Genomic DNA, 12,769 nt, shown 5'->3' on the forward strand with positions numbered 1-12,769 from the left:
GGGGAGCTTGGCGAAGGGTACACAGGGTCAAACCATACAGAAAAGAGACCATAAGTCTAAAAGTATCCTGGAATTAAAGTAAACTGTTAAACATACTAAATTAAATAAATCTGTAATTAGATAAATCACGTTGAGAACAAAGGTGATAAATATGACTTCTCGCTTCTTAATTCTCTTGAAGCTTTCCAGGTGAGTCTATGCCCTTGCACTTCTTGCTGTCCCCTGTGTATGCATGGCATGCTGCACCATAGCCCCTTACACTTTGTGCCATATTCATGTCACTTTGGAATCTCAAAATTGGCCCAAATGAGTGTATCTACATCATGGAAATCTGAAAGTGTCACAAATCAGGGCTGGGTTCTTGTGCTGGGCAATTGTAGTGGAGGCCCAAAGAAGTGGTGGAGGCTGTGTGGGCTTAGCATGCATGAGGTTCTGAGTTCCATTCCCAGAGGGAGAGGGAAAGGAAGAGGAAGGAAGAAGGAAGGAAGAGGAGAAGGAAGAAGAGGGGAAAGGAAGGAAAAGGAGAAAAGGAAGGAAGGGAGGATAAAATGTTAATAACATACATGAACGTGGAAAATGTGATGTGTCTGTTGCTGGTGACTTCATGACTAGCCCATGAGAGGAAATGATGCTGTCAGAAAGCATTATGATTTAACAAAGAAGTTATCACGATGACAAATCCGTGAGGGTGTAATGCTTCTTTATTGGTTCACTTTCTTCTTACTTAAGACTATAAGTGAACTATCTACCTAGAAAGTGCACTGGCCTTTCTACCACAACCAGAGTTTGGCTTTGAATAGAGGGCATCAGCAAGATCAATGAAAGCACCATGTGAGAATTAATTGGCCATATAAAATCTGCAGTAAAATCTATTTCATCATTGTTTATAAATTGTGTTTTGTTGTCTTATATGAGTAAATCTATAACTCTTATCTGCACACATGCGGATTTGATGAACTTTTTCCCTCTATCTTTATTAACTTGAGTATTTCTTATTTACATTTCGATTGTTATTCCCCTTCCCAGTTTCCGGGCCAACATCCCCCTAGCCCCTCCCCTTCCCCTTCTATATGGGCTTCCCCTCCCCATCCTCCTCCCATTACCACCCTCCCCCCAACAACCACGTTCACTGGGGGTTCAGTCTTAGCAGGACCCAGGGCTTCCCCTTCCACTGGTGCTCTTACTAGGATATTCATTGCTACCTATGAGGTCAGAGTCCAGGGTCAGTCCATGTATAGTCTTTGGGTAGTGGCTTAGTCCCTGGAAGCTCTGGTTGCTTGGCATTGTTGTTCATACGGGGTCTCGAGCCCCTTCAAGCTCTTCCAGTTCTTTCTCTGATTCCTTCAACAGGGGTCCCATTCTCAGTTCAGTGGTTTGCTGCTGGCATTCGCCTCTGTATTTGCCATATTCTGGCTGTGTCTCTCAGGAGAGATCTACATCCGGCTCCTGTCAGCCTGCACTTCTTTGCTTGATGAAAAGTTTTTAGAACACTGCTAATCCCAGTGACTCACTTTGTCCTCATTTACATTGAAGAAAGGAATATCCATACCTTCTCTGTGCCAGGCCACACCATCCCTTTATATGGAGACCTTGAGGTTGCTCTTTGGCTTCGCACATAAAGGCATCGTGGTCCCTATTTTACAAATGGGGCTATTGAGACCCAAAGAGGTTAAGTGAGGAGTCCAGGAATAAAACACTACTTATGCCTGCATCCAAAGCCAGTTATTTGTTCTTGTTATTCCTGTAACCAATTACCATAAATGTAGCAGCTTAAGGCAATACAAATGTATTATCTTATGGGTCTGGAGGTCAGAAGTCTAAAGCGATCTGAACTCATACTTGTGTGGTGAGTGGTCTACTTACTGAAACATCTCCCCAAACCTATGTCATCTTTTCGATTAGCAAATATTGTTGTACATAATGATAAGTTTTATTATTGCATTTTCATATATACACACATATGAAGTTTTTTTTTTATCATAGTCATGCCCTGTTACCTTCTTCTGTTCCTCTCCTATTCTTGCTTATCCTTTTCCTCCTCCCTGACATTGCTCTTCTGTGTTCAGGTTTCTATTTGTTTGGTTTTGATGACCCAATGAGTTTCATTAGGATTGTTCACAGGTTTATAGGTACCAATGACTACACCACTGAAGAAAAGATCTCTCCCTCTCTCAGAGTCTTTAAGCGCCATAGATTTTCAAGGAAGTGGGTACCTCATGATCCCCTGTCCTAGAGCTACCATTATCTGCCTGTTGGTCCTAGGATGGTGCCTCAGGTCTTTCTCCTCCCTTGACAGGATGTTAACAGACCCAATCTTGTGCAGGTCTTGTGCCAGTAATGGTAACTGCCGTGAGATCAAGGGCCAGACAACTGTGCCATGTTCCAAGACAACATTTCACAGCACTCTCGCCCCACCCTCCCATCCTCCAGCTCTCACATTCTTTATGCATCTTCTGCCAGGATGTTCCCCGAGCCTTGGAGGAGGTGATATAAATGACCTATTTATGGCTAAACCATCACTTATCCTCAATCACCCAGACCAGTTATGGGCCTCCTCAGTTACCTCTGAGCACTGTCAAAAGAAGTTTCTGTGACCAAAGCTGGTCATTGATTAATCTATGGGTATTGATGAATACTATGGGTATTCATATTATTATTTATATGGTAATTTGATGGGTACAACTTGCCCATTTAGCAAAAACAGTACCAGTAGCTTCCTTACTAGGACCTTTTCAGTCATAGGCTTTTGGCCAAGTTGCCAGTAGCAGACATAGATCCCCTCCTGTACAGTGGACCTAAAGCTGTGTTTAAAGTTTCTATGGAAGACTCTGTTTTGTCTTTCCCAGCTCCTAGAAGTTGCCTACATTCCTTGGATTCAGAACCAGCCATGGTTGGTCAAGTTTTTGTCACACCCCATCTCTGCTTCTGTTCTGTCCTCACACCAGCCTCTACCTCTTGCCTTTCTCTTTCACTTTAGAAAGACCTCCTTTTAGCCAAGAGCAGTCACTTGATAACCGTAATAACTAACCCTTGTGCCACGTGCAAGCCTTAGTTTCCTTAGTCTCTTGTCCATTCCTTCCTTTCCCCAGTGACAGAACAGTGTGGGAACCTCTGAGCGCTGTGATGGTCTTTACCACGTTGCTGCTGACCTGGGACCACATTCTGAGTCTGCTTCTAGTCACCAGCCATGGTCAGCCTTGTGCGTCTTCTATCTTCCCAGGTTTTCATATCACCCTATTCTTGGAAGGGCCATGGCCTTAGAAGGTGTCTTTTCTCTTGCCAGTGTCTGACTCTTGCCAAGGGCACAGTCAGTCTGTCTGAGCTTAGTAGTCCTCTGCATGCTCCTTCAGGCTCAAGCTCTGTAAGCAACAGTTGCCCACCTTTCTCACTCTCTCCACAGTGAGCTTCCGCTTCCAGCCATGAGAAACCTCACCTGTGAGACTGTGGTCAGAAGTCACTCATGCCCCAGAACATGACAGGTACATCACACCACAGCTTGTTTCTGTCATTGGTCTTGCCAAAAGCTGTTCCCTTCTATATGCCAAATTCATAGCCACCCTTTGAGGCACGATCTGAATTGCTCCTTGATATGGGCGTACTTAATTTTTTTTTAATTTACTTTTATTTTTTCACAGTTCTTTGTATATGTGAAAGTGTGCATATACACACATATGCTACAGGGCATGTGTGGAAGTCAGAGGGGGTATGGCAATTGGTTTTCTCCTTTTCACATCAGTAGCACTTATTTTGACAAACAGGTAATTTTACCATTATGGAGAAGCCACAAACTGGTGACTACCGGGCTAAGTAATAGCTACCGATTGTGTCCCAGAACAATTAGTAATCTTTTCATGTGGTTTGGATTTCTGGCTCCTTTTGAAAAACAGAAAAATCTGGTAATACTAGATGTGCATTTCCACAGGACAGTGGGTAACTGGAATGGGATGGTGGCTTCCCCTTTAGCTAGAACACATGTTGCCCAGCCCTTCACAGTCCCCACCAGTCCTTATTATATTTCCCCACCTTTCTTCACTATTCTGTCAGCTTGGCTCATAAAGGCATTTGAAATATCTTATCTGAACTATTTCATTCATGCCCAAGTTCCCACATATACCGGTGATCTCGTATGTATATATGAAACTCTTTGAATTTCTTTTGTTTCTCTTATGCTGGTACAGACATAGCAGACTGTTCCATCAATACTGAGATGAAACAATTTTCCTTTAGGTGATTTTTTTTTTCATTTTATGTGTATGGATGTCTTGCCTGCATGTATGTCTGTGCACCACGTGTGTGCTTCTAGGTAATTTTGGAACGTGTATGAATTTACTTTCGTAGCACAGAAAGGCATTATAAAAGTAGCACTTATTGACAGGATCTCACATCCCTGAGTCAGAGGAGCACTGTGTGAAAAGCAATATTGCTCCCATGTCACAGAGGAAAACTGAGGTTCAGAGAGCTACACAGTAGGGTTGGAGCCGTATACCTGACGATTTCTGTGGTCTTTGTTGTATAAAGAAGCTTCTGGAATGGAGAGAAGCTGCCCCTAGACTCTCTTAGAAAGAGAGCACAGAGTCTGAGAGGTTTTTCTGCTTAGACAGAGATCAGGCATGTGTCATGCACCTGCTCTGTGCCTCCCGCTCTCTCCGGAACTCTAAGCCTCGAGGTAACCCACTGAAAAGGTGAAACAGATGAAGCCCAATCTATCGCTGCTGGGATTTGGGGCCCATTTGATGCGTCACATTTGATTCTGTCACAATTGACAGAAGAACCTTGCCTGTGTGTGCTCAGAGCTTGCTATTCCCGCATGCCGTCGCTGGTGTGTGGGGTGGGGTGGGGAAACAGAGAAATTATGTGTGGCTAATTGTGCAGCAGCAAGCAGGAAGGAATGTGCGAATGCCAGGGGCTCCCACTGGGGCAGCAGTCTGGTGTCATGTGTTGCTGAACAGCTGCAGAAAAACTTGTCTGGACCCCTTGGATGCAGAGGGGTGGGTCTGGCAGACTTGGGTTGTGAGGAACTTTAGTGGCAGAAAGGATTTATAGGAAGCAGATATTTAGAGTCTAGAAACTTTTCTCTGGAACCTTTGTCCGCTTTCTTTACCACCCTGTACCCTCTAGTCACCTCCGGCTCTAGCCATGGCTAAGAAAGGAGCTATGTAGGAAGACCTCAGCCGCAGGGCCAAAGCATTCAACACATGACACCCACCTAACCATTTTAGGGTCACCAAAATGTGCCTGCTCAGCTTGGTGCATGTGCTAAACCTCTGGACCACAAGCTCCAGGCCAACCATGAAGTGGGGAAAGGTAGGTCAGAATAGAGTGAGGACGCTAGAGGCTCAGGTAAGAGATTGTCTTTCGGACTCTATGGGAAGGAAGCCCAGACTCCATGGTCCAAGCACCTCCTCTGGTCCTAGAAGCACACACTTAGTTATCCACTCAGTCTCTTTGAAATCACATGGCTTATCTCTTTCTGTGTGAGAAGGCGAAAGGAATGTTTGCCTATGTATCATCATGATGCATCTAAATAATAAACTATTATGTTCTCTCTCTCTCTCTCTCTCTCTCTCTCTCTCTCTCTGTGTGTGTGTGTGTGTGTGTGTGTGTTTTACTAGGGATGAAACCTAGACTTCCCACATGCTAAGCTATGTCTGAGCTATTCTCCAACCCTATTCATTACTTCTTATTGAGGGTCCTTATGAGTCATGTGCTAGTCTAAGATATTTAAATTCATAATTTATTTAATTCTTAAAAGAAAAAGATCAAGAACTTGAGTTAAGAGAGGAAGACTAAAAGACTAATTCATGAAAGGTCACCCAGGGCCAGCATGTGCTTCGTGCAAAGCCATCGTACCACCTGCCAGTCCCACTTGATATACAGGAAGAAAATGGAATTTAGGAGGTTCCTAGCATCTAGGGCAGGCCTAGATTGTCCTCTTCTGTCTCTGCTATTTAGCTTGCTGTGTGACCTTAAGCACATTACTCAGCCTCTCAGCTGGCTGGAAATGTCAGCATCCCAAACCTTTGAAAGTCTATACTGTGAGAAGCAGTATTCGTAGGAGATGGTAGAGGGGAGGAGACTTAGAATGCCCAGACACAAAGAATGGGAAGGTGACCTGAGTGTGCCTTGGCTTTACGAGGTGGAAGCGAAGAAGGCCTGGAAAGGAGACTTGTCAAAGTGGATATAGCTCTCACACACCACCCCCTCAGCAGCCATTCTGTGAGTAGCCACATGGATCAGGTGATCATGATGACCAGGTTCAGCAGGCACACCTACACAGTGGGCTGCTGCTGCCACCTAGGGGACAGTGGTGACCCAGTGCTTGGCCCGTACAGAGCTGTGATTCAACCACTTGCTGCACATTCCCTGTCTCCTGCTGGTTTCCGGAGTGGAGTGAGACAGCCTGGCCCTGTTCAGGGATGGGGAGGGGAGTGAGGCAGAGCGTCAAGTGCCGCCTCTGTTTGGGGAGTTATAAATAAATCCATCTGGAAGTGTTTGGGGCTGTGAGAGCTGGGGGCTGGCCCTGCAGTTCAGACCATGTGGCACATATTTCCATCCACACCAGCCCCCCAGTCCCCAGAGACTGTCTGAGCCGAGCAGGAACGTCTCAGGCCCCACCTCAACTACCAGCCCCCACCCAGGCCTCCTCTACTCCGGTGCAATCCACAAGATCGTGACTGAGCAGTACTCTGAATTATTTCACTGGCCCCTCGATGCCTGATGAATGAATGATTTTTATAGTCCAGCGTTAGGCAGAACATGTGATGGAAGTGAAGCATGCTGGGTTTTTAGGATTACCTTAGCAGGCAGCTAAAGTTGGTCCAGGTATAAAGGCCCTCCCAGGGTGTACCTGTCCCTTTGTCTCTAGCCGTCAGCAGTATGATGCTCAGTCAGAATGAAGCCATGAAATGATTTATTAATGTCTTAAGCACTTAGTGCACACCCTCCTGTGCTAGACAAGGAAGCTAGAAAAGGGCAGCTTCAGAGAACTTGAACTCAGAGTCAAGTTGCCTCTTATCCATGGGGTGACAGCTCTGAGACACCTAGTGAGTGTCTGTATTTTCTTTTCCTTTCAGAAAGCCCTATGACAAGGCTCAATTGATAAACTAGTCAAGGAGAAGAGTAACAATAATTAATAAACAGAATCATGGCCATAAACTTCTATTCAAAGTTAATTTGAAAAATTCACAATTATTTCTCAAAGTTTTTCATTGATACTTTTAAACTACAATGTCCAGTAAGTAGGAGAAACTTCAGACAGTAAAACTGTGTGTGCAGTGTGCAGTGTGGCTGCAGGGTAGGGACGACTGCACTGTTGGCAATTGAGGTTAGACAGTTCTTTGCAGTATGAGACTCTCCATTGCAGCGTGAATCACTCAGTGCCGTGACTTCTTGGCCCAAAATGGCAGTTGTACTCTGGAGCCACTGTGACAACTAGACATACCTCTACACATTTCCAGATAATTCCAGTGGACAGAAGGGACAAGCCCTGGCCGCAGGTCATTTGGAAGGAACTTGGCAATAGGAAGTCGAGAGGAAACTTTTCCAACATGAGATGCTAAGCAAGCCCTCTGTGTTGACAAGTACATTGGTGCTATAGCACTGGGAAGTTGGGTTTGCCCCAATGGTATAAACTAATCCTTAATTGCTAGATCAGATCCCAGAAGCCCACAAGACCACAGTCCTACCAAACTGGATTAGAACCAAGAAGCAAGCACAAGCATGGCAGTTAGGGACCTGTTGGTGACATGATTACTTGGGAATATCCACAGGCTACTGCAACCCAGCCCCGGGGACAGATGGCAGATTAGGTAGGTGTTGTTGGATGAGAATACACTATAGTAGAAGTTGCAGTGGAGGCCTGAGCTCCATTAAAATGGCCACAGGTTAAGGTACTGGTGTTACCTTACCTGTATTGCCCCCTTCCACCAAGAGATGACCACTCAGATAGAGTTCATAGCCAATTGAAAGTCTTTATTCCAGCTGGCTGGAAGCACACTTAGGTATTTGGGACCCAAGCATAGCCTCGGGTGTTTAGGGTAAGTGGGTTTTAAAGGTAAAAAGCACATAGTGGTACCTCGCTCGGCAGCTGCAGTGGGAGGTCTGCGCAGACAGACAGTTTAACTGAAGCTAAGTTGGTAGCTGCGGCATCTAGACCTTGGGTTCCTAGAACAGAGTTAGATAATTTCCACAGAACTCTCTATCAAGGACATCAGATTCTAGTTAAAACTAAAATGGTCTCAGCAAAATACAAGATGGAGGAAGCTCTGCCCTGTCCTGGCCTGTCACACTGGAAAGGGTGAAGAATGACAGCAGGATACAGGCCCATCATACAGCACGCGGGCACTGTGCTGTCTCTTCTCTGCCCCATGCTCCCCATTCTTGGCGTGAGCATCCTCATCCAGGGCTTCATCTTGAATTAGAGCCATGTCAGCATAATCCTGACTATCTATTTCTGTTTCTCTGCCCTCTGGAATAATCACTTTAGTTGTACAGGGGATAGAATCCAAGGCTCTCCATAGCTGGACAAGTCAAACACTCAGCCAAAATTAAGTCCTGGCTTTCACCACATCCTACCAACATTCACCAGTGCCATCTACACCACTCACCAGTGCCACCTTGCAAATCTAGCCCCTATCACCTATCATTCTGGTCACTTAGTTTCTGGTAACTTTTCCAGGCTCCCTGCTTTTCTTGGTCCCAGATCTTACTGTGTAGCCAATGCTAAGCCTACACTGCCCTTTGTTCCTCATGACCTTACAATCATTCTTTGGACTTTCCTCTTTGCAGTGTGAATGCTTAGGATCCAAGGTCCAGCTGAAACGTTTGTCTTTAGGAAAGACTTCCACAACCCCTGAGACAAGCAGCCACTCCCCCACTCTGTGGTCAGTCTCTGCTGGTAAGGGCATCTGCCAGGCCTCATTTGGCTTTGCCATCCTCCTCAACCCCCAGTGGGGACAAAGGGAAGGTGCCCCTGGCACTAACAGAGTGACCCAGCAATAAGATTCTCTCCCATTAGGCCATTCTTCATAGTTGTTTCCCTGTGACTACTATATTTGGATGAGGGTTTTTGAAAGGGCCAGTGAAGGAAAGGCTGAGATGGAGGGCCAAAGCCAGGGACAGAGAAGTGGGGGAGGGGTGGAAAAGGAAGAGCAGAAAGGATAGAGGAGAAAAGGGGAGGGCAGAGGCCCTCTTGCAGGTTCCAGGCAAAGGGCACCCTGGCAGCACACAGTGGGGTAAGGAAGGTTCTGGAGATGAAGACAATTGCTGTGGTGGGTCAGCCAAGTATACAGTCATTAACAGGCATTAGTGCCCTTCGGTGGCAAGCATTTCATGGGACCATGTCCTGCTAGGACCAAATGACAGTCAACCAGGACACCTCTTAGTAAAGAGCAGAAGAAGCATCGAGGTAAGAGCTGCCAAGCTCCTCAGAGAACTCTCAAGGGCTCCAAGGGCTACTGGAACCCCAGAACTTCCTTACTGCAGAAGCCCCACTCTTGCCTAGGAAAGGTAGACACAGGGAGAGAAGAGACAAATGCTAAACAGCCTCTTCCAGACACGCGTGACGTGCAGAGCTCATTTGACCTTTACTATGCCTCTGTGAGGTACAGAATGACTCCATTTTTGAGATCAGAAAACTGAGGTCCTGACTGGGTTCAGAGTACTGCTCAAGGACACCCGCTTGAGAGAGTTGGACTCAGGATTCTAATGTAGGTTATCCTTCCCTTGATGAGTGGGCCAAGAGCCAGAGGCTGGCAGCAATTTGATCTCCATCCTTTCTGGCTTTGGCTGTGGGGCTCGTTTCTTTGGATTGATTTATGTAAGTGTAAACAAAACAGCAGTTGTTTTCCCTAGCTTTGGAATGGGCCCTCAGAATCATGTGCTGTCCCCCACTTCCCAGCTGGAAACCTTTGCTGAGGGGTTCATGAATTCGAAGCAGAGCTTTTAACATGAGAATCTGTAGTGTGCACAGAAACATGCAGGGTGCTTTTTGTCATGATATACACCCAAACGTGGGCGTGTGCAGCCTGGGGCCAGGCTTTCGGTCCGCCTCCCTCTCAGCAACCTCACCAGTATATAATATGACTGATGCTTGCCTGGACTCCCAGGCCCCCTCTCCTCCTCCTTTTTAATTTCTTTCAGATGTCTCCTCCACACTGTCCCCACTGTGGTCCATTGCTTTCGCTCAGTGGGTGATGGATGCTTTCTGTCTGTTGGCAGCTGTGAATGACAGGAAGTTGGACAGGGCAAATTGGGACAGCTTTTCTTGGAATTCTCATGTTTATGTGGTTAGGCTAGCTCTTGTAGGTAGGCCTATGCCAAGGGCCCAGTGAAGGGGGCAAAATAGCATGTAGCCCCAGGAATGGCTTGGTTCTGAGGTGGGACACGTTAGCTAGGAAGCCCATGATGGCTGTTTTCTGGACTTGCTGTACAGTCAGGAATAGAGTAGAACCCTCTGAGTTTCTCAGGGTTGTGTGTCCTGGATGAGGACTGTATATTAGGATGCTCCTGGTATGCAGAGACCTCCTGAAATCTTGCCGACAACAGAACTCACATTGATTTGCACAATGACACGCAGAGGAACGAGTTACTGGTCCTGGGTTGGGGTTTGTGCTCTGGCAATCTTCGTGGGGGCAGGATGCCTCAGAAACACCTTGAGAACCTATTTAGCAGAGGGGTAAGAGAAAGTGGATGTAACTGAGCAAAGCATGCGACACGCACAGGAGAGATGCCGTAATGGAATCCACCATTCTGGACTGTTGTTGTAAAAATATAAAAATAAAAAGGAGTAATTGTCTTTTACCCTGCTAGGTCCGCGCCGCGGTGTCCCAAGATATCTGCTAGATATCTTGGCCGAAACACATCCCAGCCGCACACTTCCCTACACTCAAACCCTCACATAAAAGAACACACAACACAATAATCTTAGCTCCAATTGGTAAGATATAAATGCCCACTTAAACATACAATGCCCGGTACTATCCATCCCTTGAGAACATTCATAACAACCTGTAAACACACAGAGCAGAATCTTAACATCACCTGCCATCTTGTCCTGCCACGGCTTCTCAGCCCCTCTCCTCCACCCTGTCTCCTCCTCTCTCCCCTCGTCTCCTCCTCTTCCTTCAAACTTCTCTCCCGCCCATCCTTCCTTCTCCTCCAATGACAGGCCTCCTTCTATCCTGTACCTGCCCCTCACCTGTGACATCATCCTACACTGGACAGTTAGTGTGTACAAGTAAAACTAAATAAAATATATGGAGAGTAAAACCAGTACTTAGCAGAACCCAAATAGAAAGTTTGTAAGTTTGAGGCCAGCCTGGGCTACACAGCAAGGTCCTGACTCAGCATGCATGAGACGGACTCAGGTCCTCTGCGTGCATGTTATTGTTGTATAGCTTGGTCTTCCTGTGTGACTCCTCACAGCGGGAAACGGGCCGTCTCTGACTCTGTTGCCTTTCAGACCTTTTCCCCCTACTGGGCTGCCTCATTTAGCCCCAATAGAAGAAGATGCACCTAGTCTTACTGCCACTTGATATGCCAAGGCTGGTTGATATGGATGGGAGGCCTTCCCTTTCCTGAAGAGAAGAGGAGGGAGGAGACGTGGCATGGGCTGGGAGGAGAGGAGGGAGAGGAAACTGCAGTTGGCATGTAAAGTTAATTAATTAATTAATTAAAAAGTCCTGACCCAAAAATCCCCAAGTCTAAACAACAAAGAATGCATCCACTTCTTACCACACTCTGTGGTCCTCTGCATATCTGTTATGTTTGTGTGCCTGTAAGAGTGGGGTGCAGCCATCATAGAAGCCCTGCACAGAAAGAGCCCTCACCTCACTGTCTCTTTTCTTCCCGTGTCCTTACAGGTGCCTGCCACTGGGTGAACAGGACTCGCAGCCTGAGGGTGAGGGAGCTCGTGGATGTAGCCAATACAGGTCAGGACCAAACTGTGTGGGGAGGGAGTGAGGATATAAGGAGGAGCAAGTGGACAAAGGCCAGGCGAGCTGCCTGTCCTGGTAGCTGGCTTCTCCACTTCAGCCACCACCTTTTCTGGGCACATTTCTTGATTGCATTTCTCATTCCCTATCACCCCTTGCCCCTTTTCCATGCCGCCATTTACTTAATAAAGTAAACGCCGTTTACTCCATAAAGTAAATTCCTCATTTAGCTTGCCCATTGCCCTACTCAAAGAATGGGAGATCCAGGAGAGTAAAGACTTTGTTTCATACCCTGCTATTGTTGCCCTCTGGCACATAGTAGGTGCTCAACAAACATTGAATAAATGATTGAAGGGTTGCACTGGCTCGGGCCACCCAAGGTGAGTCTGTTCCTAGCCTTTCGTGGTGTATTGTGGACATCCAACCCTTACTCAGCCTGCTGGTATTGATTTCTTCCAAAAAGGGAGAACCACTGCCATGTCTTCAGGTGGGAACACTTTGTCAACCTTAGCCTGCTGTGTGTTATTTAAGTGGTTGTTGGAAGCTGTGGGGCATTGGCCCTTCCTCAAAGACACCCTCTGCACTAGTGGACCTGCTTCAAAACAAGGAGGATTGGAGCCACTTCCTTCAGGCTCAAGGGCTGGAGGCCTGGAGCTATGTCCCCTGCCATCATGCTAATGAAATGGGTCAAATCCAGATGAGAAATGCAGATCTGAATTCCTACAACACTGCAGTTATGTCAAGGATGTTTTAATGACACAAACACGACGAATATATGCTCAGCAATGTTGGTGTGGTTCTGGTGCTGGTGATGGAACACAGTACCTTGTGTGTGC

The 12,769-nt window shown here is 46.6% G+C and overlaps 1 protein-coding gene across 4 annotated transcripts in view; it reads left to right on the plus strand.

Moving 5' to 3' along the window:
* The window catches only part of Nhsl2 (NHS-like 2), a 239,488-nt gene that overhangs the window by 85,984 nt on the left and 140,735 nt on the right, over window positions 1-12,769 (plus strand). For all 4 annotated transcript variants that reach the window (XM_063280443.1, XM_063280444.1, XM_039100211.2 and 1 more), the window contains exon 2: window positions 11,862-11,930. In XM_063280443.1, coding sequence (XP_063136513.1) covers window positions 11,862-11,930 — 69 coding nt within the window. The remainder of the gene's footprint in view (window positions 1-11,861; window positions 11,931-12,769) is intronic.

Source organism: Rattus norvegicus, chromosome X (assembly GCF_036323735.1).
Source record: "Rattus norvegicus strain BN/NHsdMcwi chromosome X, GRCr8, whole genome shotgun sequence".
NCBI lineage: Eukaryota > Metazoa > Chordata > Mammalia > Rodentia > Muridae > Rattus > Rattus norvegicus.